At 48.7% G+C, this 27,743-nt stretch overlaps 3 protein-coding genes and 1 long non-coding RNA gene across 12 annotated transcripts in view; all 4 read left to right on the forward strand.

Moving 5' to 3' along the window:
* Positions 1-6,026: 6,026 nt before the first annotated feature.
* Positions 6,027-9,708, forward strand: LOC309807447. 7 transcript variants are annotated; one of them, XR_014294572.1, is made up of 13 exons: positions 6,027-6,091; positions 6,446-6,495; positions 6,770-6,856; positions 7,081-7,131; positions 7,235-7,376; positions 7,483-7,517; positions 7,871-7,919; positions 8,193-8,246; positions 8,425-8,459; positions 8,676-8,712; positions 9,092-9,141; positions 9,385-9,414; positions 9,593-9,708. It is a non-coding gene; the product is annotated as an uncharacterized lncRNA (long non-coding RNA). The 7 variants fall into 7 exon arrangements; XR_014294571.1 differs by having other exon boundaries at positions 8,676-9,141; XR_014294574.1 differs by lacking the exon at positions 8,193-8,246.
* A 6,084-nt stretch (positions 9,709-15,792) lies between these two features.
* Positions 15,793-22,538, forward strand: WDR74 (WD repeat domain 74). The gene is made up of 12 exons (XM_082629041.1): positions 15,793-15,908; positions 17,073-17,224; positions 17,308-17,414; positions 17,501-17,622; positions 19,410-19,485; positions 19,623-19,769; positions 19,989-20,090; positions 21,182-21,282; positions 21,365-21,420; positions 21,766-21,911; positions 21,996-22,052; positions 22,318-22,538. The coding sequence occupies exons 2-12, from the start codon at positions 17,161-17,163 to the stop codon at positions 22,495-22,497; spliced, it is 1,158 nt and encodes a 385-aa protein (XP_082485167.1). The 5' UTR covers positions 15,793-15,908; positions 17,073-17,160; the 3' UTR covers positions 22,498-22,538.
* Positions 22,539-22,544: 6 nt separating this feature from the next.
* TEX54 (testis expressed 54) lies at positions 22,545-23,181 on the forward strand. The gene is given in 2 exon segments (XM_082629042.1): positions 22,545-22,864; positions 22,867-23,181. Coding segments are annotated over 2 exon segments (399 nt in total). The 5' UTR covers positions 22,545-22,692; the 3' UTR covers positions 23,094-23,181.
* A 234-nt stretch (positions 23,182-23,415) lies between these two features.
* The window catches only part of STX5 (syntaxin 5), a 28,708-nt gene continuing 24,380 nt past the window's right edge, over positions 23,416-27,743 (forward strand). The window contains exons 1-5 of one of the 3 annotated variants that reach the window (XM_082627216.1): positions 23,416-23,555; positions 24,243-24,486; positions 25,715-25,785; positions 25,951-26,006; positions 26,125-26,195. In XM_082627216.1, the coding sequence (XP_082483342.1) occupies positions 24,262-24,486; positions 25,715-25,785; positions 25,951-26,006; positions 26,125-26,195 (423 nt within the window). In that variant the 5' untranslated portion in view covers positions 23,416-23,555; positions 24,243-24,261. The remainder of the gene's footprint in view (positions 23,556-24,242; positions 24,487-25,714; positions 25,786-25,950; positions 26,007-26,124; positions 26,196-27,743) is intronic. The other 2 variants (XM_082627217.1, XM_082627218.1) reach the window with 2 other exon arrangements.

Genomic DNA, 27,743 nt, shown 5'->3' on the forward strand with positions numbered 1-27,743 from the left:
CACAGCTCTGAAGCTCAGGAGAAAGATCGTGGGCTGGAGCTATAGGCATAACGGTGGTCATTAACATCATGGGAGTGGATAAGGTGGCCCAGGCAGAGTAAGTAAAAAGCTGGGCCTAGGGGCCTCCCTGGTGGCGCAGTGGTTGGGAGTCTGCCTGCCAATGCAGGGGACGCGGGTTCGTGCCCCGGTCCGGGAGGATCCCACATGCCGCAGAGCGGCTGGACCCGTGAGCCATGGCTGCTGAGCCTGCACGTCCAGAGCCTGTGCTCTGCAGTGGGAGAGGCTGCAACAGTGAGAGGCCCGTGTACCGCAAAAAAAAAAAAAAAATGCTGGGCCTAATACATAACTGGAGGAACATTAATGTTTGAGGAATGGGCCAGAAGATGTATCTCAAAGGATCAGGAAGAAATTAGCAGAAACATAAGAGGAACGCTAGGAGAGGGCAGTGTCCCAAGCACTGTGGAAACAGTGTTTTAAGAAATAGGAGCTCTCTCTCTCTCTCTCTCTCTTACTCCTCTTCCTCTTCCTCTTTCTCTTTCTCTTTCTCGGCTATGTGAGGACACAACAAGAAAGCAACCATCTGCAAGCCAAGAAGAGAGCTCTCACCAGAGCCCAACCATGCTGGCACCTTGACCCCAGACTTCCAGCCTCTAGAACTTACCTGGCCTCTCACTGCCGTGGCCTCTCTCACTGCAGAGCACAGACTCCGGACACTCAGGCCCAGCGGCCATGGCTCACAGACCCAGCCGCTCCGCGGCACGTGGGACCCTCCCGGACCGGGGCACGAACCCACGTCCCCTGCATCGGCAGGCGGACTCTCAACCACTGTGCCACCAGGGAAGCCCTGAATGTGGATCTTGATGTTTGAATGTGTTTTAACCTTGCATGATGTCTATACTAACAATGTATGGGTTGTTTAATAAATAAATATTAAAAAAAAGAAATAGGAAATGGGTCAATAGGGTAAGGTGCTGCTGAGAGATCAAGTACGATGACTGAAAAGTGTCTTGAGAAAGAAGTGGGCAGCACTGTGTGAACAAGTGTTTCTTAAACTTTAGCTTGCATACAGATCACCTGGGGATCTTGTGTAAATGCAAATGCTAATTCATTTGGCCTGTGAAAAGACCTGAGCTTAGCATTTCTAACAGGCTCCCAGGTAATGCAGGTGTAGACAGCTCTTTAAAGGTAAAAGACATTTGCTGGAAAGGGGAAGCCAGATACGATGCTAGCCAGAGGGAGGCATGGTGTTAGAACCACACTAGCACACTGTCTAAAGCTCCAATTCGGGAGTCAGACCTCCTGAGTTTAAATTCTGACTCTCAATAAATATTTTTTGAATAAATAAATAAATGGATCAACAAAAGACAGTGTACCACAGAGGTTGTTAAAGTATAATTTTTAAAAATGAAAACATGACTCATAAAAATATAAACACATGTCAAAGATTTTATTCAACCTATTAATTAATAAGAGGATGAATAAGATTTAAAACTGGTTCAATAGAGAATTCTAGAAAAAGAGTATCATCAGTCAAGAGTTCAGGCAAGAACGATATGAGTTTGCATTCTAATACATAGATATAAAATCACCTAATGTCTTACAAGCAAACGTATCAAATTGTAAAATACCCAAAGCAATAGTAAAAAGGACATCAAACAAAGGTACACACCCCCTGGAAAACCAGATAATCCCCAAGCTAGGTGGGCCTGCTTTACGTCAAAAGGACACCTAGTAATAACTTTTGCCTATTTCCAAGTTTTGGATAATTTTTCTTAACAGGGTCAAAAGTAGAGACTGGATTTGAATAACAGCTCTGCCACACTAGCTATGTATCCTTGGATAAGTAACTTATAGAAAACTCAGTTTTCTTATCTGTAAAAAGGGGATGGTAACCATAAAAACTACTATTTTTTGAATTGAGGTAATATATATAAAGCACTTAGTACAGTGCCGGGAAGGTGTCATGGAAAGCACTCAAAAGATGTTAACACCCTCCACCAATTGTTTCACCTTGTTTATCTCATTTCCCATTACTTGACACTCCAGCCTTTTTGCACCATTCTAGCAAATATATTTACACACACATGCACACATTTCACTTAATTTGACTACATTCTTCACTTGTGCAACATCCTCTTTTAACCTTATTATTCAAGGGAAAAAATGTCCAGCATTCACTTATTTCATGGGTAATGAAACTTGCATTATTTCCACCAAACTTCACCTTGACGTATATAATACCTCCCCAGTTGTGTTTTTTTGTGTGTGTGTGGTTTTTTTTGCGGTACGTGGGCCTCTCACTGTTGTGGCCTCTCCCGTTGCGGAGCACAGGCTCCGGACGCGCAGGCTCAGCGGCCATGGCTCACGGGCCCAGCCGCTCCGCAGCATGTGGGATCTTCCCGGACCGGGGCACGAACTCGTGTCCCCTGCATCGGCAGGCGTACTCTCAACCGCTGTGCCACCAGGGAGGCCCCCCAGTTGTGTTTTAAAAATCCTAACCACAACCTATAAATCAGTAAGCACAGTCCAGTGCTGCAGTCCTACTTGGAGCATTCTACCTCACACGGCTCGGCTCTCTCCTCCATTTCTTTCAGAGTTCTGCACAAATGTCCCTTCTCAGAGAGGCCCTCTCTGAGTGAAATGACAATTCCTCCCCCTCTGCCCCAGCACTCCCTCTCTCCTTCCCTACTTAATTTTCACCATAGCTTTGTCTGTTTTGTTTTGTTTTTTGTTTTTGGCCGCACCTCACGGCACGCAGGATCTTATTTCCCCAACCAGGGATCGAACCTGTGCCCCGTGCAGTGGAAGTGCTGAGTTTTAACCACTAGACCACCAGGGAAGTCCAATTTTCACCACAGCATTTAACTGCACTTGACATATTATTTTTCTGTGTTTTCCACCAGAATATAAGCTCCAAGGGAGCATAAGGGGACTGTCTGCTTTGTTCCCTGTTGTATCTCCTGTGCCTTGTAGATGCTCAACAGATAAATAATATTGGTAGACTAAACGTTAAGCGAAAGTCGTGCCCGTGATCTCCAACTGCCAAGAACATTGTTTTTTTTTTTTTTTTTGGTGCTTAAGCCTCTCAACCCACTTACAGCTTCCAAAAAGAATATCCAGTTTTTGACATTCCCCCCTTTCTAGTGGATTCTATACCACTACAAAAGATGCTGACAATTCACACTCTTGGTGCACAGGCATATTTTGATTGGCTCATAGAAAATGCTTAAAATTTTTAAGTTAGATGCCAACACTTTATTATCTTTTTTTGTTTTTTGGGGTTTTTTTGGCCGCACCACACGGCATGTGGCATCTTAGTTCTCCAACTAGGGACTGAACCCACGCCCCCTGCATTGGAAGTGCAGAGTCTTAACCACTGGACCGCCAGGGAAGTCCCAATGCCAAGTTTTTCAATGGGCAAATTAATAAACAATTCTGGATTTCTGGATTCTCTTGATCAGACTTTTCAGAGAACAATATTCTAGGAAGGCAACAATCTGCTGGAGCTAAGACAGAGCTATCTAGATCGCCAGAGTCCCCACCCGGTTCCTACAGCTGACTGCATTACCTGTATTCCTGTAGGTATGAGTTGAAGACTTCTGACGTAAATCCTCTCCTATTTCCCTTTCATTACACTTGTTAGTACAGAATCCACTTACCTGCTGCTTAAACTACTGTGACAATCTAATTAATGTCCTTGTCTCATCTTATCCCTCAATTTCTAATCACCTCCCTACTCAAAACTTTCACTGTTTATTTCTATCTATAGTTCAAATTATTTAGCTTTGCATTCCAGGCCCTCCTCATCCAGTCTTCCCCAGGAAATCTTTTCCAATTGTATACTGATTCCCCTTCAGCCCATCTTTCATGAACTATATTCATACACTTCCTTTTCCAGCTCCAATCCTGTTGCTCAAATTGTTTCTTTAACTTGAATTCCCTCCCTGGTTCTGTTTATCTAACCTTTAAGGCCCAGGCACTCCATAAAGCATTCCCCAGTTCCCATGCCCACAGACCTCCCTAGACCTATCTGCCTACTCTGGACCTTCTGAATTTTCCATAGCTTATCTGTTCCATTTTCTATACATTTTGTTACAACTTTCCAATCATGTACTTGCACAAGCACTTAATAGTTATTGAATAAATGAATTTATTCCATCTATAATAACTTTGTTCATACTGGAATTCTTTCAGTACTTGTTTTGTCACTTGTATTATGCTGGGACATGCATGAGGACAACACTGCCCCCAAAGGAGTGAAAATGGATTCCTGCAGAGCAGGGAGAGGGCAAAAAACCCTAGATATTAAAAAAAAGAAAAAAAAAAAGGTTTCTGGCCCTCCAAAGGTCCGTGGAACAGAAACAGACATACAGTGTATCAGTGTTATTACAACTTCATGGTTGGGATTAGAGGGGAAAATGTCTTTTTAAGACTCCTGGAGAGGGGAAGACAACAATGAAAAAAATTGAGAAACAGTATCCAGGGATCATGCCATTTGTTTCCTGTGTATTTGTTTGCCCCCCAAATTCCCACAGTAGAGCGTGAGGACAGCAGTAAAGCAGAGTGATCAAAAGTGCAGGCTCTCGGGCTTCCCTGGTGGCACAGTGGTTAAGAATCTGCCTGCCAACCCAAGGGACATGGGTTCGAGCCCTGGCCCGGGAAGATCCCACATGCCACGGAACAACTAAGCCTGTGCGCTACAACTACTGAGCCTGCGCTCTAGAGCCTGCGAGCCACAACTACTGAGCCCATGTGCCTAGAGCCTGTGCTCCTCAACAAGGGAAGCCACCACAATGAGAAGCCCGCTTGCCGCAATCAGAGGAAAGCCCACGCGCAGCAACAAAGACCCACGCAGCCAAAAATAAAAAATAAAAAGTGCAGGCTCTGGAATCAGACTGTATGGATTTGAACGTGGGCTCTGATATTTCTTAGCTGGATAACACCGAGCAAGTTAATTAACCTCTCTGGACCTCAGGCTCCTCATACATTACCTAGTATCCCCTCCTAGGGTTGTAGTATTAGGTGAGGTCATACAGGAGAGCACACAGTAAGAGCTTAATAAATGACTAAAAAATGTACATGTATAGAATTTTTTTTAAACGCACATGTACCCTAGGTGTTCACCACAAACGATTAATAAGTTGATGCTGGTTGGCCTCAATAACAAGTGTACACAGGTGACTGGAACTGCCTTGCCAATCAGGCGGGAGTTGTAGGCTGCTCTGCAAGAGGTCTTTACACCTAGATTCCCTCATCTATAAAATGCACGTACTGTACCAACCTCTTTGGGGATCTGGAGAACTGAAATATAATCAATTCACGTAATGTGCTTAAAACGGCACTTCAAATGTCAGCTAATATTAGCCCTACTGCAAGCCAAGCTCCTAGTAAAATCGGACTGGACAGCAGGACAGAGGTGGCCAGTTAGAGGAAACATCCTAAGACTGTTATAAAATTTCAAAAGCACCTACGGCCTGATTCACTTTCCCGAAACGGCTCCATGCAAGGGCCCTCCACTCGAGCTCGGCCCGGGGCCCAGTAGTACCTGAATCGCCCCCTATGCTGGGACCCTGAGGACCAGACCCAGAATGCTCGCTGGGCGGCTGGCGTGGAACCGAGACGACGCCGGCCGAGGGTGCATGAGGTTCGCGGCCCATCGTGTCAGACCCTGCACGCGGGTTTAGGGTGTGTGTGCGCAAGAGGGGGGTCTCAGGGAAGGGAGAGGGGGCAGGCAGCTGTGACCGAGACGGGGCGTCAGTCCAGGATCCGGGGGAAACCGGGAACTCGTCGCCTCAGTCCCACAGGTTGCCGCAGTAGAGTCCCCGCCGCGGCACGTTAGACGCGCCTGCACACTCCCTCAGGCGCATGCGCACCGTTTTCGCGCCGCCGCGTCAGGGAACGCACAGCCTCCCCCTCCCACCCGACCCGGGTTTCCTCTGGAAATCTTTACCCACGAGCCACCAGGCTCGCATGCCCTCTCTTTCTGCGCTTGCGCCTGTCATAGTCCCGCCCCCAAATCCCGTGGACCTCTGCGAGATGCTATTTAAGTGTCTCGCGGTAGGCTTTCGATCTCATTTTTCCACAGATTTTGGTAAGTGTGTGTCTTTGGTTGCAGTTTAAAAAAAAAAAATGATCACGAGAACGTGCCCGCGCCTTGGCCTCTCTCAGTTGCATGTATTGGGTTCGTGGGGCAGGGGAGACAAAAACATGGCCATGGCATTGAGGCCTTGAAGCGACAGGGGCTTTGTGAAGGACAACATGGCGATAGGGGGCGGTGCCGACGGGCCTCTCTGTGATGAGAGTCTTTTCACAGACCTGTACTGAGCTCCGTGAGGATAAGAAACTCTGAGGAGACAGGCCTTGCACGGCCGACGCAGTCTTAGCTCCGGAAGACAAAGCGTTTACGAGATAGCCTAGTGCTGACCTGATGTTCTCTTGTCTTCAGGGTTCGGGCGCGCGTCGAACACTAAAGGATAGCGAAGAGTTCTCGTTACAGTAAGTGCTCGTGGCGTGCCTTTACCACCTTTATTTTTTTGGTTTCATTGTTGGATATACGGAAGTCCACCGGGATGTGCTACGGGGATGATCTCAAAAGTTGAACTCTCTCTTTCTGATGAATTAGTGGAGAAAACAAAAGTTCTGAGTAGCACTGTTTGTGGCCAGTTTTGGGGGCTCTTTAGCCCTGAGGTGTTAAGGGACTGACGTGGGACAGTTAGGCTACGAGACATAAAAGTGAAGGGTGTTCTTTGTTTTGTTTTTTTTCCTCCAGATGTGGTTTAAATCCAAAGACCTTACGGGTGGGAGGATGGGACAAGACCTGTCCCTGTGTGGATCAAGCATTATGGCGATGCTCCAGGTGGGTATATGATGCTTTATGCAATTACGGGTAAGGGCACAGAATCTGGATGGGACTCGCTGCTTCAGATTGTGCTGGCCACTCCATGATGAACGTAAAATGACAAGCATATGCCTGAACTCAAAAGTGATGTCATCTTACTACTGAGAAGTGGGCCCCAAATACTCAAGGGTCTTGAATGGCTATTCTTAGGTACATATGATGCCTCCCTTTTCTGTCTCCAGCATCTCATCACCAATCCTAAGGAATTCAGCTGCCTCCCAGGGTGAATGCAGGTAATTTTGCAAATGGGGGGTTAGGGTGTAGTCTGTCTGGTGTTCCCCACAACCAGGGGAGCAAATGGTCAGTGGAGCAGTGTTGCCTTTTTGCTCCTTCCAGCTTGTTCCTCTTGGAATGATTTTCCTGGGGAGGGAGATGGCAGCCCAGCAAGCGGCACAGTTGGTTCTTGTGATGGTGTGCTCTTCCCTCACCCACATGTCACTGTCAGATGATTTGAATGATAATGCTGATTCTTTGTGAGGTACGACATTTAATAGCATGTTAGAGTTCTGATGGCAGTTTCTGTTAATGAAGAAATTTTATTTCACCCTAGTATTTTGAAATAACCATTTGCTCCCCTTTTGCAGGTTGTCCTCATGGTGATGTATGCATCTGTCTTACAGTAAGTTACTTTTCCCAGTGTTGTAAATTAGGTTATATGTGAGCCTTGATAACTCTCTGCGGGGGGGTTGTTGTCAAAGCCCTGATTGATCCATGTAACTTTTTGGTTTCTTTTTCTCCTTATAGTGATGTTTCTTGATCTTTCTTTTTTTTAAATATTTACTTCTTTATTTGGCTGTGTCAGGTCTTAGTTGTGGCACACAGGCTCTAGAGCACTGGGCTTAGTTGCCCCACGGCATGTGGGATCTCAGTTCCCCTACCAGGGATCAAACCATTTTCCCCTGCATTGGAAGGCGGGTACTCAACACTGGACCGCCAGGAAAGTCCCTTATTTTATCTTTCTTGATTTCCTAGATGGCTCTTGATCTGCTCAGGGTCAAACTCCTGGAAAGAGTTGAGAATGGTGAGTACTTGTAACCTTTCTGGTTGTAGCTTGTTTCCAGTGCCAGTGAGGAGGGCACGCATTCTGTCTTACCCCTGTTCTAGCCCCAGAGCCAGTAATGGTGAACCCACTGGGGCTAACTGGGAGAGGGGATGAAAGCTTGTTCCATAAGGAAGTGTCTGAGGTGCAGCAAATGCCTGCGGATATCATTTGCTTAGCTTTTCTTGGTTTATCCATTAACCCTAGCTAGAATAATTCTGGCTATTTTGCTAGTTACATGATCTTCTCACTCAGGAGCAGCTTGTTCCTTGTTCCTGTATACTCCTGGAAAACCTCCCGAGTTGAAAGGTTAGTTGATTAATGTCCGTATGGCATATATCACCAAGTAAGCAGTTTCTGTGATGAATCAAACTAGCTCACTATGACTTAAACAATGAAAAGATCTGAACACCTGAGAAACTGGAGAAGACAGCAGTGGGATACTCTGTAAGGAACTTGTATCACTCACAGCTTTGTCCTTCCCTAGGTACCATTGCCAGTTCCCTGCTTGTTTGCTCAAAGGTGAGTGTTTTTCATATGTGTTAGTGCATACAGTATATTGAGTACGAAAAAATGCCTTTTTCGGCATGTCTGTATGATGACTTACATGGAATCTCGTTCGGCTGACGATTTGCTGTTGAGACTCGGAAATCTGATTTTCTAGGAACCATAGCTTAGGTGGGAACAACTTTTAATGCAGGAAGTAAGCTTACTGATTCAGTCTTGTTTTTGTTTTAGGTCCAACTCTTTGTCTGGAGCCTGAGAATGAATTGAGGTAAAGCTGTCATCTGTGGCTGCTATATAGAATTTGCCAGGGTTTTTTGTGGCACTTTGGATAGCTGTGCAGACATTACTTGTTTAATCCAAAGTTTGTCTTTGGCCATTTGTGAACCACATGTGACAGATTTCCACTCACCAGTGATGAGTTCAGTACCGCCCCAGTCTGATCACTATGACTGAAAGGTATTTTCTGAGCTGTGAGTTTGCCTTGGAGTGAAAGGTGACAATAGTGGGAAGTTGGGTGGGCTTTATAGCCAATAGGAAGCTTTGTGGACTAGGTGGTGGTTTCTATAAAAATGTCTGTTGAGACCTACATAGATGTGCCTTTTGTCTGGGGTGGTTCAGAGACTTAGTTCCCAATCATTCTTTCGCAGGGGAAAGGAGTGAGCCATATTTCTGTTCAACTCCAGTCTGAAGTTAAGAGGTGAGTAAATGTAAACACAAAGTGGGTCAAGTTAAAATTTCCCAGTGAAGAAATATTCACGTGTCTTACCTCCTGTCCTAGTCCCAGAGCCTGTAAAGGTGAACCCACTGGGGCTGGCTGGGGGAGAAGAGGAAAGCTTGTTCCAGAAGGAACTGTCTGAGGGATCATAAGAATTTCTAAACAAGGCAAAGGAGGGAATAAATTACTGGTTGAAAATGGGTTGTGTTTTTTTTTTTTCTTCAGGTCTGAAGAAAGAACAAAGCACACATAATGGTAAGTATCTATTCACGTACTTATGTTACATATTTAATAGACTAACCATGATAAATAGAAAAGTATCTGGAAGCAGTCCTTTTAATGTTAGCTGGTTTAAAGGATAGCCCTTCTAAACCCATATGATATATACTTTTCCATATGGTAAGAAAACTCAACTTTTTTTTTTTCTCTACAGGAGTCCAACTCTTGAAGGATATCAAAAATGGAATTTTCTTATACAACCTACCTGTTCAAATTAGCATACAATCATTTTAGCCTTTCTAAATAAAACTTTGTTTTTTTAAACCTTCACTGATTCCTGTGTTTGAGTGGGTCTAGCTGGAGAGAAGGAGATAATCCCAGAAAGACTGTTCCTGGCTTTACCCTGTTTAAGCTTGGCAATTTGCCTAATGCTGAATTGTCTAACCCAGGGAACCATTCAGGGAGCCTCCTTACACCTTTAAGGAGTTTTCCCTTCTCTCTGTACTTAGCTGAGGAGTTCTGTATGAAAGTTTGCTGGGTTTGGGTGAAAGGCAATTTAACTGAAAGAAAATGCATTTTTGCTAATTAAATGGTAGCCATACAGTAATAAGAATGGTCAACACAGTAATTATAGCCACAAGAATGAAAGGGTTGGTCCAAGTAAGAGAAGGCACACCCAGGAAGCCTGGGGAAGCACCTGTATTTAAAGGTGGGAGGAACAGCAGAGGACAAACCCAGAATGAGGCACTGCAAGCAGTAAGAGCCTGCAGTGCTGACCTGTAAACCCAAGGGAAGAGAGCACCATGAGAGGTGTTTGCTGGATAATGAATCCTTCCTCAAGCAATATTTTCACCATGTGGCAAATAAGGAATTCAAATTAAGGCCCAGTTACTTAAGCTAAGAGATGAAAGAAATGAGACTAGGACAATCTGGAGAAATGGGGGAGAGCTCCAAAATGAGGGGATCTCTCAGTCCTTCCAGTCTGATATTTCTAGCCTGGACTTCGCCAACCTGCCCCTCACCTGATACCCAGTCAGACATTCAGACCTTGATTCCATGTCTGTTCCTCTCCAGTCCCCCCACCTCAGTGTCAACAGTGCCAACATGCTGCTCCATCCCAAACCTAGCAGTGTACTTACTGGGAGAGCCAAGGCCCTGCTCTTGCCTTTGCCGACTCATGTTTGGTTACATTCTAGAGGAAGAGGAGGAGGCAGAATGAGAGCCAACAAACAAGATTATTTGAAATAGCAGAGTGGTTCTCAACCGGGGTGATTTTGCCCCCTGGGGAACATTAAAAAATGTCTGGAGACACTTCTGGTTGTCACAATTTTTTGTGGGGGGTGGTGGGTAGGCTATACTACTGCTATCTAGTGGGTAGAGGCCAAGGATGCTGCTAAACACCCTACAATGCATAGGACAGCGCCCGAACTCCCCAAACAAAATGTCAATAGTGCTGAGTTTTCAGGCACCCTGAGATAATAAATGCCGACAAAGAATAGGAGTCGGGCTTCCCTGGTGGCTCAGTGGTTTAAGAATCCTGCCAATGCAGGGGACACGGGTTCGAGACCTGGTCTGGGAAGATCCCACATGCCGCGGAGCAACTAAGCCCGTGAGCCTACAGCCCGTGCTCTGCAACAAGAGAAGCCACCACGATGAGAAGCCCACGCACGGCAACGAAGAGTAGCCCCTGCTCGCCGCAACTAGAGAAAGCCAGTGTGCAGAAACGAAAACCCAACGCAGCCAAAAAAAAAAAAACTTGATCCCTGGTTGGGGAGCTATAATCTCAATCTCACATGCCTCGCGGCCAAAAAACCAAAACATAAAACAAGCAATATTATAACAAATTCAATAAAGACTTTAAAAAATGGTCCACATCAAAAAAATCTTTCTTTTTTAAATTTATTTATTTATTTTTGGCTGCGTTCGGTCTTAATTGCTGCACGCAGGCCTTCTCTAGTTGTGGCGAGCGGGGTCTACTCTTCCTTGTGGTGCGCGGGCTTCAGTAGTTGTGGCACGCGGGCTCCGTAGTTGTGTTTCGGACTCTAGAGCTCAGGCTCAGTAGTTGTGGCTCATGGGCTTAGTTGCTCCGCGACATGGGATCTTCCCGGACCAGGGCTCGAACCTGTGTCCCCTGCATTGGCAGGCGGACTCTTAACCACTGCGCCACCACGGAAGTCCACGTCAAAAAAATCTTAAAAAAAAAATTACATCACCTAACCTGCTGTGCCTCAGTTCCTCTATCTGTATAAGAGGGAAGATGATGGTACTACTTACTCTATTAATGTTGTTAATACATATAAAGCACCTGGAATCGTGCATGAAACCATAGACTAGTCAGGCTGGGAATCAGTCATCACCAGGTGACGGATGGGAGGGAAAGCCAGGGCACTGGATAAGATCATTTCAGCAGAGAGTGTAAATAGGAGTAGAAATTTTGAATTCCTAGGAGCCAGGGAGCTAATACAAATCAGCAAAGAGGGTAGGGTTGGTGGTCAAGAGGACAGCTGGTCCCTCTTTTCTGGCCCGACTCCAACCCAGAGTTGCCACAAGGGGATGTAGGCCCAGAGGAGCCAGTCTTAAGTCCTGGAGCTGAGGCTATCTCTCTGACAGCCCTTGGACGGGCCTGCCCACAGGGCCTTCCAGGACCTCCAGATCCTGTTCTTCCATTTGATGTGGCCTCTTTTTAGGTGTTTGGATGCCTTCCGACAGGTCCTCCTATCTTTTTTGGGCTGTGGTTGTTAACTTGTAGATTAGTGAACAGGCTTTAGGGGGCTCTAAGAATCTCCTCGGAAATTGTATGCAAAATTGTATAAGGCAACTATGCATTTATTTGGGAAAAGCTTCAACAGGTTCTCAGAAGGGTTGGGTGATGTAATAAAAATTAAACACCTCTTCAGACTGACTAAGCATTTCTTCAACCTGCTTCATATTATGTTGTTTTTTAAGTTTATGACATCTTCCTCTCAAGAACACCAAAAAAAAGTATAAAATTGTTCAATTAATTTATAAATACGGGGGACTTCCCTGGCGGTCCAGTGGTTAAGACTCTGAGCTTCCACTGTAGGTGCGGCCAAAAAAAAAAAAAGAGTTAAAAGGGGGTTGTAAATTGGGGAGAGTTGTTGTTATAAAACTTTTAACACCACTTGACAATTTATACCATTTTCATGAAAATAAAACATTAACTTACAAAATTTAAATGTACCCACATGGAAAGAATATTCCCTTGGCCTTGCTTTGCTTGTTATCAAAGCCAGTGACTCTTTGTGACTTCTTCCACTTCTCTCCATCTCTGCCACCACAGCCACCCCATCCCCACCCCCTAAGCCACTTTCATCTCTTGCCTGGAGGATCACAGGAGCCTTCTCTCACTTTTCCCCAGTAAACCTTAAACATCATGAAGGCAAGGTCCATGTCTGATTTTGCTCATCATTGTAGGGTATCTGCTCAAAGAGTATAAACAAATGGACAAATGGCCTCCCAGTGAATAAATAGATCTCCAAGTTCCTGTGGATTCCTCACTATCAGCCTCCTGTACCCACGCAGCAAGAGGCGGGGGTCACAGTAGATGAGAGTGACAGAGCTCTCCCCACTTGCCTTTGCTTCAGAGGAGGACCTGACAGCTGAGACCCGACAGGGAAAAGCCCGCCAAGAGATCTGTGCGCTCAGGATGCTTGGCTGCAGCCTGCCTGGACAGACTGAAGCCTGCTCCATCAGGGGGTTGTGGCCTGCCCCAGGCTGGGTCTTACAGAATTTAGAGAAGGTTGGGATTGAAAGAAACTGAATTCTGCGTTTGCTTCTGTATTAGTTTTTTGTTTGTTTGTTTTGTTTTGTTTTTATTGCTGCTGTAACAAGTTACCACAAACTTGGTGGCTTAAAACAAAAAAAATATATTATCTTACAGTTTTGGAGGTCAGAAGTCCTAAATGGGTCTCAATGGGCTAAAATCAAGGTGTGTTAACAGGGTTGCATTTCTTTCTGGAGGCTCCAAGGGAGAATGTTTTCCTGCCTTTTCTAGCTTCTAGAGGCCACCCCCATTCCTTGACTGATGACTCCCTTCCATCTTCAAAGCCAGTGATGGCTCATCAAATCATCACTCTGACACTGAGTCTCCTGTCTCCCTCTGTGATCTTTGTGATTACATACATGGAGCCCACCAGATAATCCAGAATGATCTCTCCTTCTCAAAACTCTTAATCATACCTGCAAAGTACACTTTGCCTGCCATGTAAGGTAACATAATGAGAGGTCTACAAATTAGGACATGGGCATGTAGGGGCATTATTCTGCCTACCACTTCCCCTTAATTTGGCCCCTTCCTGGAGATTCTGGATTTATTTTGGGAGCTTGTAGAAACTGCTTCTGTTTATTCACAGGGACACATTATAAGAAACCATATTCTCTAAAATCATAGATTATCAGACTTTGCTAGTTGAAATCATATCAGTGAGAATAGAACATCCCACTCTTGCCTGAAGGATCTCAGCCAGGCCGGTCACTTTGACACAGAAACAGCTGTAGAGCTCAGTTAAGGAGGTTTCGAACAGAACGTTCCACGTTCAGATTAACACAGTTTCCAAGAAAACAGGACTTCAAGTCCCATTCTCAGCCATAGTCTGACATTAATCCCTTTCATACAGCTGGGCTTTGCTGTGAGCCTCTAAAGTACCGCTTCTTTTAAATTTGACCTACGTTGCCTCACCCCTACTCCCACCGCAGGTTCCTGGGTTTATGAATCAGGCGGCTCCGAAACGTCTTTCTCAGGCCATCTTTTCTCCGCTGTGGGGCCGACCGTGGGTGATGGATGGTACAAAGGGCAAGATGTAAGTGGGGTGGGGGTGGATGTTACAAGCCGAGGAGGCGGGAGGGGCAGAAGGGAGCCGGGAGCCCCAGGATGAGAGAGGAACACAGGCTATAAGCCAACTTCCACTGTCCCCTCTGGGCCGAGAGCAGCGTGTCCTCAGTTCTCACAACCACCGCTTAAGTGCGGGTTATTAATTCCCCCATTTAAAAGAGGAGAAGACGGGAGATTAAGCAACATGCCTCGAGTCATCAAATCAGGAACCGGCAAGCACGGATTCCAACTCGGTTCTTTGAGCTCCGAAGTCTGTGCTCGGGAACCGCGGCCTTTCCAAGTAAATGTCCGGGAGAAGGGCCCCGCCCTGCATCTTCTTCCACAGACTAACGAACACCACCGCCCTGCCGCCCCCAGGGAGCGCCTAAAAGCCTTAAAGCTGGAGACGGACGCCACAATCTCTGAGCGAAGGGACGACGCGGCCATTGATATCGCGTCTAGTTATGTTGACCAATCCCCAGAAAGTGAAAGAGCAGAGGGGCGGGTTTATGCAAAACACACAGAGCTTGAGCAGGAAGGCGAAGCAGTAAAAACCTTATTTAAGGTCTATTTCCAAAATTTTAGTTATTATTATGAAGCAAAAATAATGAAGAATTGGTTTTAAGCAAGACTACACATTAAGAAAAGTCTAATGGTTAAGCCATAAAAGTCACCACAACCGTTAAAGCTATAGCAAGACTAAGGCTGGCCGGCAGTGAAGTTCACCGGTATCGCTTCTCGGCCTTTTGGCTAAGATCAAGTGTAGTATCTGTTCTTATCAGTTTAATATCTGATACGTCCTCTATCCGAGGACAATATATTAAATGGATTTTTGGAGTTAGGAGATGGAATAGGAGCTTGCTCCGTCCACTCCACGCATCGACCTGGTATTGCAGTACTTCCAGGAACGGTGCACCCCCCCTTCGGGGGAACGTTTTGGTTATCAAAAAAAAGAATACAATAATTCAGGTACCTCGCTGTTCACGAAACGGTAATTATTCCTACAAACGTTGAAGTTTTGTGGTTCACTTGTTTTATCAAGTGATTAATGAAATCCGTTTATACAGCACGATTTTTCTGCTACCGTATGTGTTTAGAGTAGCTCTGTGTACTAACTACCCCCACTCTGTTTTTATACTGGGGTTATGTGGTTCTTTCCGTATGTTTATTAGCTAATGGGGGAAACATAAACTTAGTAATAATTACTGTGTGAAGTTCCGCTGGCGGAAGCGCTCAGGTCTCCCAAGAAATACGAGAACATGAACGAGGAGAGTTCTGATAGTTCTGGGGTGCTTGCGTTTTACTTTTTTGTTTGTTTTTTGAGGACTCTGAAAACTTCAGTAAAAATTCTGTTTTCCATGCCACGAAGTGAATCGCAAGAAACCCGTGTAGATCCCCCCTAAACCACGAGAGCTGCGGTTCTTCTTTAAACTGTGTTTTCAGCGTTTCTGTCATTCCCGTAATACAAATCCACGTGGTACCGGAGCTGACGCGGGTTTGAATCTTAATCCGCGCAGATCTGCCCACAGAGACACTGTTTCAACGTCGCAACTGTTGAATTCCGTCGCCTGTAGTTCGTGCTCAATAGCGAGAGAAACTCTAGCAATGAGAAAGCCGCGCACCACCATCACCACAAGGAGTAATTCTCGTGCGCCGTCCGCGTGCAGGAGTGGGGATGCTAATGCAATCAAAACTTAAGGTACTTTTTAGAAAATCAGAAAGAATAGGAAGTACTCTTGCAAGTTCCGTACGAAGTAGAGGAACTAGAGCACCAACTTTTGGTCTGGACTGAGCTAGAGTGAGAGTGTTGTTCTCTCGGTAATGCAACGCCAAGAGAAATGGTGGAGGAATGGTGGAGTGTTACCTTCCGAACTCCACACCAGTTCTGCACCGGAGTCGAAAATAAAGCTTGCTTATCTCTTAAGGAGTCAAACCTACTGGGCTAGAGTGGGGTGCTTTATTCATACCGTAGTTTATAACAGCAAAATTTCTGAAAGACTTTGATTTCAGGAAACAGCCGTTCTCCGTACGTAACTCTAGAAGGGGGGTCGTTAGGATATTTTAAAAATTGCACTTTATTCTGAGGAGAAATGTTAATTCTGCAGCTTTTTCACTGTGAGTTGATTTTAAAGATCACCAAACCTCAACATGAGAAAGAGTAATGCCCCCCCCTTACTTTTCCAAAAGGATATACGTAAGATTGTCTCTTTCGTTTTCCCAAACTTGTGTTGTGTTTTCCTTCTTTAATTATTTTTCTTTTACGCTGCTTTGGGTCTTCATTGCTGCACGCCGGCTTTCACCCGTTGCTGTGAGCGGCAACTACTCTTCGTTGTGGTGCGCGGCCTTCGCATTGCGCAGGTTTCTTCTGCTGCTGAGCATGGGCTTTAGGCGGCGGACTTCAGTAATGGTGGCACGCGGGCTCTAGAGCGCAGGCTCATTAGTTGGGGCACACGGGCTTAGTTGCTCCATAGCCGGTGGGAATTTTCCCGGAGTAGGGTTCAAACCTGTGTCCCTGCATTGGCAGGCGGTTGTTTATTACTGCGCCACCACAGCAGTCCCCTTTTTGTCTTTTCATACTCGAAGTTGAAGCTCTCCGCTTCACTAGCGTTTCAATCATTTCTGAAATGGTGTCTGGTGCAGGAAATATTACATGATGCTTTGGGGTAGGGAAACGGACTACGGCTGCCTAGACCCGGCGTCGCGGTTCAGTTAGGATATGTTTCACTCGAAGTGTGAAATGGTCATAGTTACTGTTCAGATCTGCACAACTAACCATCTCCAGGTTTCATTTTCGTAAAAGCGAAACCAACTGGCGCGGAAAGGGGATCTTTTGTTTCTTTAACTCTTCCGGTTTAACTCCCAGAAACCGCATCCACTGGATCGGATTCCGCGCGCGCTGGTGACGCAGCTGCTGCGCCGGAAGTGCGAGCCGTAGGCTCCGGGACTCAGCTATGGCTGCTGCGGCAGCACGCTGGAATCATGTGTGGGTCGGCACCGACACCGGCATCCTGAAAGGTGGGTGGCGGGCCGAGCTTCGGGAACCGGGGGGGGGGTCGCCGTTTGGGGACGCGGGCGCGACTAACGTCCGTGTTCCACAGGTGTGAACCTTCAGCGCAAACAAGCGGCCAACTTCACGCCGTCGGGACAGCAGCGGCGCGAGGAGGCGGTGAGCGCCCTGTGTTGGGGCGCGGGCGGCGAGACTCAGGTGAGCGGCCGCTGGCAGCCGGAGAGGGGGGCCCTGGGGCACGGCCGCCTCCCTCTTCTCGCCATCCTGCCCTCCTCTGCCCGCAGATCCTGGTGGGCTGTGCGGATGGGACAGTGAAGCACTTCAGCACCGAGGAGGGCAGGTTCCAGGGTCAGAGGCACTGCCCCGGAGGGGAGGGCATATTCCGAGGCCTCGCCCAAGTCGACGGGTAAGACCGAGTGCCTTGCTGAAACGCTCAGGTCGTATGGAGAGCTTTGAGGTTCCCGTAGGACGGCCGAATAATGGCGATCAATCTTGAGGTGACAGGGGCCAGGTCTGCGTGACAGGAGCCTTTGTCCTGCCGAAATGTATTCATTCCTATAACAAACATTAACTGAACATCTACTGGGTTGTATATAGGCATTGGGCGAAATGCAAGGGCTTCAGGTCAACTAGACACAGTACCTGCCTTCATAGAGTTTGCATCCTCCAGGGGGTTTCTTTAGGCTCCATAACCTTTTGGATGACCCTGAGCCCGTCATTTAATAGTTTCGAGTATGTTTTTCAGTGGGGGCTAACAACCACCAACAAGGTCGTGAAGCTCCCAAAGTAAAAGATAGGAAAGTGCTAGGTTGCAGGCCTAGCTTCCTTCCGAAGATGAATGGAGAGGCTGTGAGCAGACTGTGTAGGTTTGGTGATGTTAATTCCGACAGGTGAGGTGTAGAAGGCTTTCTGGGGGTGAGAAGTTGGAACTGGCCCTTGAAGCATGGGTAAAATTTTGAAATGTGGAGAAAGGAATAAGGGCATTCTAGAAAGAAGCTCCTGCTGAGCAGAGCCAAGGATTGGTGTTAGGCTACAGGGTACATCACAAGGAAGATAAATAGCATTTGAGGGTTGAAGCTGAGGCAATGTTTTTCCTTTTTTTTTTTTTCCTATTATTTGTGAGGAAGCATTTTAATATGAGATAGGCAGGGTAGGTTGGGACTAAAGGTAAAGGGCTTTAAGTGCCAGGCCGAGAGATCTGCACTTCTGTAGGTGGTGGGGAGTTACTGGTTTTTGAGCAGGAAATGCTGTGGTCAGAGCTATGAGCCTGCAGGAATGTGGAGGATGGATTGGAGAGAGGGCAGTTGGGAGACTGTTGCCACAGCCCAGGCAAGCCTAGAGCCTGAACCGAGTTGAGAAGGGTGGGCAAATATGAGAAAGAGTATAGGCTTGAACCGTACAGATACTGGGGAGAGACTTGCTTGGTCTTCATGGGACGCATACTTTGAGGAAGAGATTGGAACCCAGAACAGGGAACTTGAGAGAAGCAGCTGGTGTTTGATTTTGGCCGAACACTAAATCCAGAACAGTCCCATTTCAATCCTTTCATAGCTACTGATCCTGACCTCTGGTGACTGACTCAAGGTTCAGAAAGACTAGCAGGGCCAGGTGCCCCAGATGTAGCTGTGGAATAGCAAAGGCTCTCTGTTTTGGAGTATCAGACTTGATTTCCAGCTCTGGTTCTGACATTTATAGCTGAGTGGCAAATCTTTTAATTTCTCAGAGATTCAGTTTCCTCACTTATGAGACTGGTAAACCCTTACCTTGTTGAGGAAATTAAATAACAGCCATTAAGCCCCGCCTAGACCCGAGTAACCTAGAGGCTTCCTTAGGAACAGGACTGGTATGGGACCTCCCTGGTGGCACAGTGGATAGGACTTGACGCTCACAGGACGTTCAGGCCTGTGTGCAGGAGGCCAGGGTTCAATCCCTGGTCGGGGAGCTAGATCCCATGTGCATGCCGCAACTGGGAGTTCACATGCCGCAACTAAGGAGCCTGCGAACTGCAACTGAGGAGCCCGCCTACTGCAACTAAGACCCGGGGCAACCAAATAAATAAATATTTTTTTAAAAAAGGAACAGGGCTGGTAGGAGGGAGTCTAGTTCATATGAATTTGGGGGTGGGTCGACTGGGGCCAGAGAACAACCCCGCTCCTTTTTTTAACCCTAACTCTATCCCCCCTTTGCCGGCAGCACCCTCATCACATGTGTGGATTCTGGGATTCTTCGAGTGTGGCATGACAATGACAAGGAGGCATCCTCTGACCCTGTGAGGCTCCCCTGTCCTGATCCTGATGGTTGGGGGAGGTGGGGCCCAGGGTAGGAGCCAGATGAAGGCTTTGTGGGAGGAGGAGTAAGGATCTGGAACCGACTCTCATCTCCCCTCTCATCTTCCATTCTTTTCAGCTCTTGGAACTGAGGGTGGGCCCTGGGGTGTGTAGGATGCGCCAAGACCCAGCACGCCCCCACATGGTTGCCACAGGTGGGAAGGAGAATGCTCTGAAGGTGTGGGACCTGCAGGGCTCTGAGGAGCCTGTGTTCAGGGCCAAGAACGTGAGTGATGGGGGGTGAGGAGGTGATGGGGGGTGGGGAAGTGATGGGGGGTGGGGAGGTGATGGGGGGCAGGGAGGGGCTGGTTCCGAGGTCCAGGGAGTCTGAGGCCACTGACTATGTTAGAGACCAGCTGGGCTTTAGGGGATAATGGTAGAAGGCAGGAGGAAGGGGCACACTGAGCCCTCCACAACCCTGTCCCCCATCTACCCACCCTACCAGGTACGGAATGATTGGCTCGACCTGCGGGTTCCCATCTGGGACCAGGACATACAGTTCCTCCCTGAGTCACAGAAGCTCGTCACCTGTACAGGGTACCACCAGGTGAGGCACCACCCCACCCCTGTCTCTTTCTGGGCTTAAGCAGCCTCCTGGAGAAACAGCCTTGCTGTGCAGGCTCGGTCCCCACCATTCGGCACAGCCGCCCTGCTAGCCATCCTTCTTCATCCCTGAGCTCCCAGAAGAGGGACGACTTCCCCCGTCTGTTCCAGCCCAATGGCTGAGCCGGTGACCTTCTCATACTACATTCTAGGAAGGAGTTCCCTGAACTGTGATTCTTCCTTTTCTTCCCACCTGGAAGAGAAAAGAAGGGAGTGTCCCCTTCATAGTAGAATCACATGGTTCAGGTGTCATGAGAAGACGTGGGCTGGGTATCAAGAGAACTGAGTTCTGGTCCTGATGCAGCCTCTGATTTGCTTTCAGACCCAAGCCTGACCCTCTACTAACTGGCCTCAGCTCCTCAGCTTTACGGGAAAGGTCCACGTGGGGATCTTTTCAGTGGGTCTCTCTCTCTCTCTCTTTGACTGCCCTGCACTGCATGCGGGATCTTAATTCCCTGACAAGGGATCAAACCCGTGCCCCCTACAGTGGAAGCACGGAGTCCTAACCACTGACTGCCAGGGAATTCCCAGCTGGTCTTATGTGAAGTTCTAAGACCCAGGCAGGCCTGGGTGGCTGTATTTGCCCTGTTTCCTTTGCTCCTGCATATTGAAGTCTGCTATTGGTGATACGCCTCTGCTCAGAACACATATGAGGGCTTCCTCTCTCCTCCCTGTTGAGACTTAACGTCTTCCTCTGCTTGAAATTCAGCAACTCTGACAGTTGGACTGACTTGCTTTTCCATCCCAAGAGGGGAGTACGGGGGGATGGAACGCTCATTCATGCAGACCATGGGAATGCTGTCGCCTCCAGGCTGGGGGGCCTCTCTCCTCAGCCCTGTATGTTCATGCTCCTTAGCAGCTGTCTCTCCTCTACCCCTCAACACACAGAGAAGAGGGGTGCATTTCAAATGAGAGTTTCTCTGAAAGAGTGGGTTATAAACAAAGCAGTGTATGAGGAGGGGATGAAGATGTGGAGGAGCCAGAGGGGGTATGTGGAGTGCGGGTACTGTTGGTGATGCCTCAGTCTTCCTCCAGGTCCGTGTCTATGATCCAGCCTCCCCCCAGCGCAGGCCGGTCCTTGAGGCCACCTACGGAGAGTACCCACTGACAGCCATGACCCTCACTCCTGGGGGCAAGTGAGTGTTTAGAGGGCAAAGTGGGGCTTGGGAAGGACTCCAGGGGGCCCCTGCTCACCCCATGTGCGTCTGATCTCCTCAGTTCGGTGATTGTGGGGAACACTCATGGGCAGCTGGCAGAAATTGACCTTCGGCAGGGTAAGTGGACTAGGGAGCCTTGCGGGAGGGGAAGGGGTGGGGAGGAAGGGCAGGATTACCTCTGACAAGGTGCAGTGGAGCTGCTGAGCCCTCTTTCAGGTGCCAGATTGCCCGGGGTCAAATCCTGGTTCTGCCAAAAGCTGTGTGACCTTAGACAGATTACTTTGTGAATTCCCTGTGCCTTAGTTCCTTCACCTGAAAAATGGAGATATTAATGGTAATTGCCATCTCAGCGTTATGTTAAACGAGGATTAAATGTTGAAACATAAAGTGATATGAACAGTAAACACTCAGTAAATGGTTGTTGGCTGGCCAGCTAGCACTGATTCCTACCGCCTTCTCTAGGGCGCCTACTGGTCTGTCTGAAGGGGCTGGCGGGCAGCGTCCGAGGGTTGCAGTGCCACCCTTCAAAGCCCCTTCTAGCCTCCTGTGGCTTGGACAGAGTCTTGAGGGTACACAGGATCCGGAATCCACGGGGCCTGGACCATAAGGTGAGAGCCTGCTGCCTCCTGTGCCCCGGATTCATGTTTCTATTTTTGCAGGCTTGGCCCCTTAAGGTCCCTCATCTTTTGCAGGTTTATCTTAAATCTCAACTGAACTGCCTCCTGCTGTCAGGCAGGGATAACTGGGAGGTAAGCAGTTGGGTCTGGGAATGTGGGAGCTAAGGGCACAGGTGTGAGGACTTCCCTGTGAAGAGGAAAGGGAAGCAGCTGGAACTCAGACCTGGGACTGTCCATCCATCTGCCAAGTGTAGTCCCAAAAGAGTTACTGCCAAGGGTGAAATAGGCGCATGGATGGACATGATTTCCAGGAGCAGGAAATAAAAGGAGTGGTGCCTGGAGGAATTATTCCCCTTCCCTGTGGGTCTGACTCCTAAGCTCTTCTCCCACTCACCAGGATGAACCCCAAGAGCCTCAAGAGCCCAACAAGGTGCCCTCAGAAGACACGGAGACAGATGAACTCTGGGCTTCCTTGGAGGCAGCTGCCAAGCGGAAACTCCCCGATTTGGAGCAGTCCCAAGGCGCCCTCCAAACCAGACAGAGAAAGAAGAAGAGGCGTGGGTCCACCAGCTCCTGAAGAGCTTGTGCTCACGTTGTAAATAAACAGCTTAATACGTACCACGACCCTGATCCTTTTGTGTTGGCAGAAAGGAAAGAGTGGCGGCTGCTCCCTGAGCTGGGGTGATGGGGGTTATCTGACGTCACAAAAGCAGGGCCGGGAGTCGGCGGGCTGGCGTGGGTGGAACCGAGTGCGGGGGCCGCGCGTGGGGCCATGGGCTGCTGCCAAGGCAAGGACTTTCAGACTTCGGATGAGCAGGCCAAGGAGGCCGGGTCAGAGGAAGTTCAGGAAGGTGGGACCGGAGACACACAAGGGTGCTCAGGGAGCCGGGAGTGCGGGATGGACCACCTGGAGGTTGGACTGGGGAGGGTAGAGCTCAGCGGCCTCGCATCCTCGCAGGCAAAGAAGGGGTCGATGCAGACTCGGCGAAAAACCGGACTCTCAGGACGCACGAAAGCCTTCTGATCACTGTGCTGTGGCGGCGGCTCTCCCAGTTCAACCGTCGGGGCTCCTCGCGGTCAAACAAGAGGCAATCAGTCCAGAATCCAAAGCAGGCGTGTACGTTCCAGGAGTGCAACCGGGAGGGGATCCAGGAGGAGCCCGAGAAGGGGTGACCCCAGCCCTGTTCTCAGTCCGCCCCAGCCTCCCTCCAGAGAATAAAGTTTCTAACTTGTAGCTGCCTGAGAGCTTGTGCCTCCAAGGCTCGCTTTGCGCGCACAGGGCGCGTGCACCACCAGGGCTGCGGGCTCTTTAAGGCTCCTCCCCCGAGGCTGGCCCAGCCCCTTGGGCCCCAGGCTCTCGTTCCTTGGGGGCGGGGCCACGGTTGCGGCCTAGCCAATGGGAGAGCGGAGTTGCATTAGCGTTTGGGTGGAGGGGCGTGGCTCCCGGGTCGCCGGGCTTGAAAAGGCGTGGCACCGCCCGCTCGTCACCGGGGGTGGGGTTATGTGTGGGTGACGTGGCGGCTTCTAGTCTTTGGTCGGGTTTCGGCGGCTTCGGTTCTCGGGGAGAAGGCGGTGACGACCCGGGAGATTGTGGCAGTGGCGGTAGCGGCGGCGGCGCCAGGCGGCAAAGAGGAGGTAGGACACGCTCTAAGAGAGGTCTGAGCGCAGTGTCTGCTCTGGGCAGCTCTTTCCGGGGACGGCGCGGGCTGAGGGGAAGGGAGCCAGGGGCAAGCGGGCAAGTCCTGCCGGCCCGGCTCGAAGTGAGCGAATACGTCGCCGTCCAATCAGGAAAGCCCCTGTTGAGAAAGACGTCGGTCTTAGCTAATCAGTGGTTGCAGTCCTCCAGACGGTGGGACTTAGGTGAGGCGAGGGTGGTACTTCCTGCTTCAAATAAACACCTAGAGATTTTCCCCCTCCGCCCACCGAAGTGTGTCCCTCTCTGGAGGTCCGTCACCGTTTCTCCCTGACGAGTCGGAGGAACCCGTGGATACGAGAGGGCCCAGTTAGGGCCTAGGGCAGTTGCACGGGCCGGGCTGGAGCTTCGGAGCCACAGGACCTGGCTCTGGCCCTGCCTTTACTTCAGGGCCCCGGCCCGCGCTCTGGCCGCCAGAACCAAGTTGGAAGAGGAGTCTGAGGAACGGGACGGCTTGGGACAGAGAAGAAGCGGGGTCCTACCCGCTGCGGGTCGGCCCCAGGATCTGCGTGTGGCTTCGGGCGCGGAAGTCCGTGCCAAGTGCAAAGGGACCCCGAGGATCTGCTGGTTGGGGGGGATTTGTGGGGAAGGAGGCTGCCTGGGGAATGACACTCTCCCCTCCACCACAGTCCAAGGTTATGCGTCTCAATGATCCCGCGGAAACGCTACGGGTCTAAGAACACGGATCAGGGTGTCTACCTGGGTCTCTCAAAGACACAGGTCCTGTCCCCTGCAACTGCTGGCAGTAGCAGCAGCGACATCGCCCCTCTGCCCCCCCCAGTGACCCTGGTCCCTCCCCATCCCGACACCATGTCCTGCCGGGATCGGACCCAGGAGTTCCTGTCTGCCTGCAAGTCCCTGCAGAGCCGTCAGGTAAGGACCTGGAGTGGGAAAGGCAAGAGTGACTCATACTCAGACCTGGGAGAGTCGGTGCTCCAGCACCGTTGGCTGAAGTAATTCTTGGGGGGAGCCCGATGGAGAACTGGTCCAGCTTGGGGAGGGTGGTAGGATCTACCAAGCAACAGAGAAGAGGTGGGCTAGCTAATGTAGAGGCAAGGATCTAGGCTTTTTTTTTTTTTTAAACCAGGAGTTCCCTGAGTGTAGCGTTGCTGTTCTGGAAGGAATATCTCAGGGCAAGAGGTGACTGCAAGTATATTTGGTTTGGACAAGGAACAGGTTCTCGAAAGAGCTTTTAGCTCAGAGACAAGCACTTTGAATTCTAGTTCCAGTATAATTTTACCAAGTTTGCTCTGTGACAACACAGAAGTTAATCTAGTTGGATCTCAGGTTTTGTATCTGTAAAATGAAGGAAGGTTTTTAAATAAGTAGTTTTAATCAAAAGCACTTTGGAGTGCTTTTTTAAAAATTAGATTTGTTTTGGTCCAGACTTTCTGAATCCAAGTAGAACCTGAATAAATGTAATTTAAAATATTTTTACTGGTCAGCTCTTGTTAGCTGCTCTTCTGTACAATCTCCAGGAGTTTTACATTTATTCTCTCTGATTCCCGGATTGGAGGAATAGAATGGTAATACTAGTTGCCATTTATTTAGTGCTTAGAATGGACCTGGTATTTGGCTAAAATAATTTACAACCCTTAGGTTTTGTTTGTTTGTTTGTTTTTTTGCGGTACGCGGGCCTCTCACTGTTGTGGCCTCTCCCGTTGCGGAGCACAGGCTCCGGACGCGCAGGCTCAGCGGCCATGGCGCACGGGCCCAGCCGCTCTGCGGCATGTGGGATCTTCCCGGACCGGGGCACGAACCCGTGTCCCCTGCATCGGCAGGCGGACTCTCAACCACTGCGCCACCAGGGAAGCCCCAACCCTTAGGTTTTTTAATCTTAGCAAGAACAAGAGGTGTGTGGATTGTCTTCCTTTTACAGAAGAGGAAGTAGAGATTCAGAATGGTTTAAGCAACTTGCCCCAAACCCCCCATGTAGTAAGAGGTGGCACCTAGATTTGAACCCAGGTCTACCTGTATGGACCGTCTGGTGGAGGATGCCACTAGTGTTAGAAGGTGGGTTTAGTAGACACACCTGAGGAACAGTGAAAGCTGGAACTGGGGAGGGAAAACTAAAGTTTTACCTCTTGACGTTGCTTTTCAGAATGGAATCCAGACAAACAAGCCAACTCTGCGTGCTGTCCGGCAGCGCAGTGAATTCACCCTCATGGCCAAGTGAGTTGAGAGAAGTTATGTGATGGGATGACCAGTGTCTGAGGAGAGGTAGCCTTGCCTGTGGGGACCTTGGCCGTGAGGACTGGGATTGGTTGTGCTCGTGCTAATGTGGGAAAGGCCCTCTCCTTCCCTTCCCGCAGTGTTCCCATTAATGCTCGTTTGCAGGCGCATTGGGAAAGACCTCAGCAACACATTTGCCAAGCTGGAGAAGCTGACAATCTGTGAGTGTTCTCGGGGCCTTTCAGAACTGGGGCAGTGAACCCAGGAGGGCGGAGGAACCATACTCCCTGAGCCTGGTCTTCGACCTCACCTTTCGTGGCTTCTTGTTTGTCTCTGCAGTGGCAAAGCGCAAGTCCCTCTTTGATGATAAAGCAGTGGAAATTGAGGAGCTAACTTATATTATCAAACAGGTGAGTGACTAGCAATCGGGAGAGCCCAGCATTTCAATTGGATCACTTCCATCATTTTCCTTGCTCTAGGGTCCCAGAGAAAAGTTTCTAGAGCCAGCCCCAAACATCCCACTCACCCACTGGGTCAGTGATCATCTACTGTGTACAAAGCACTGTGCTGGGCACTTGCCACACAAACATTACGAGGCAAGACACCTGCCTTCAAGGGCTTATTGTCTAGAAGAGGTATCCAGCCCCATAAACTCACACTTACAATGAATAGGAGGCAAGTGGTACAGAAAAGATCTTATGAAAAAGATGAATGAGATAGTCTGGGGACACTGGGAAGGATTTTATTGAGGATGTGACATCTGAGCTGGTTTCAAGGCTTGTGGAGAAGCAGTGGAAGAACGTGCCAGACAAAGGAAACAGTGTGTGCAGAGGCATGTCTTATAAAAGGGAAAGTTCAAGTTTTTGCTCAGATATCACCTGCTCAGGGAGGCCTACTGTCACCATGCTGTTTAATACCCCAGCACCCAACTCTGATCTCCCTTATCTTGCTCTGTTTTCTTTTTTATAGCACTTGTTACATTCTACTGGTCTCTATAACTAACTGTTTATTGTTTGTTTCCTCCCACTTACCTCATCTTCCTCAAAAAAAGAAAAAAAAAGTGCTAATGCCATAAGAGCAGAGATTTTTCTTTCTGTTTGTTCATGGATGTATCCTAAATGCCTGTAACAGTATCTGGCATGTAGCAGGTACTCAGTACTTGTTGATCGAATGAGTGATTGGCAGCAAATGAGGCTGAAAAGGTAGACTGGTAGCTGTCTGTGAAGATCGCCATGGGGGCTTGCTGAGGAGTGTGGAATCACTCTGAAGTGTGTGGGCTGCAAAGACGGTTAGAACCTGGATTCCAGTTCTGTCTGCAAGACCCTAGTATAGCAGTTCTAGCAGGTGTTATTTGTTTCTTTCCTGGAACAATGTCGTAAGAATAAAATGAGGAATTGAACGACCATGGGGGAAAAGGGAACACCCTGGAGCACGAACGGTCAGAGAGGCTAGCGGGGAGGCTTGTGCAGTCCTCCAGTATGAAGATGATCATGGCAGAGGCCAAAGGGCAGACACATTCAGGAGATGCTGTGCTGAGTAGAAAAGAGAGGGTTCCGTTAATTACTGGGGCATTATTGCGTAGGCATTTAAGAACCACTGACTGGATTTAGACAGACTTCAAACCCCAGGCTCACCAATTATGGTGTGACCTTGGGTTAGCTGCCTAACTACTCTGAGCTTCAGTTCCCTTATAAATAGAAAGGGGATAATAACAGTACCCACCTCACAGGGTTGTTATGAGGATTTATTAGTTTATTTTTTCAATCACTCACATTATTGAGTGACTTTGGCTGCCTGGTTCTGGGGATTCAGCGGTGAACGAGACAAATGCGGTCCCTGCCCTTGGGAACTTCCTTGCTGAATGGGTGAACTAGACACTATACAAGCAAACAGAAAAGACAGTTTCAGGTAGTGGCACATCCGATTAAAGAAATGATGTGAGTGAGTTCCTCAGGGTA

The sequence above is a fragment of the Mesoplodon mirus genome, assembly GCF_964341445.2.
Source record: "Mesoplodon mirus genome assembly, chromosome: 7".
Classification (NCBI taxonomy): Eukaryota; Metazoa; Chordata; class Mammalia; order Artiodactyla; family Ziphiidae; genus Mesoplodon; species Mesoplodon mirus.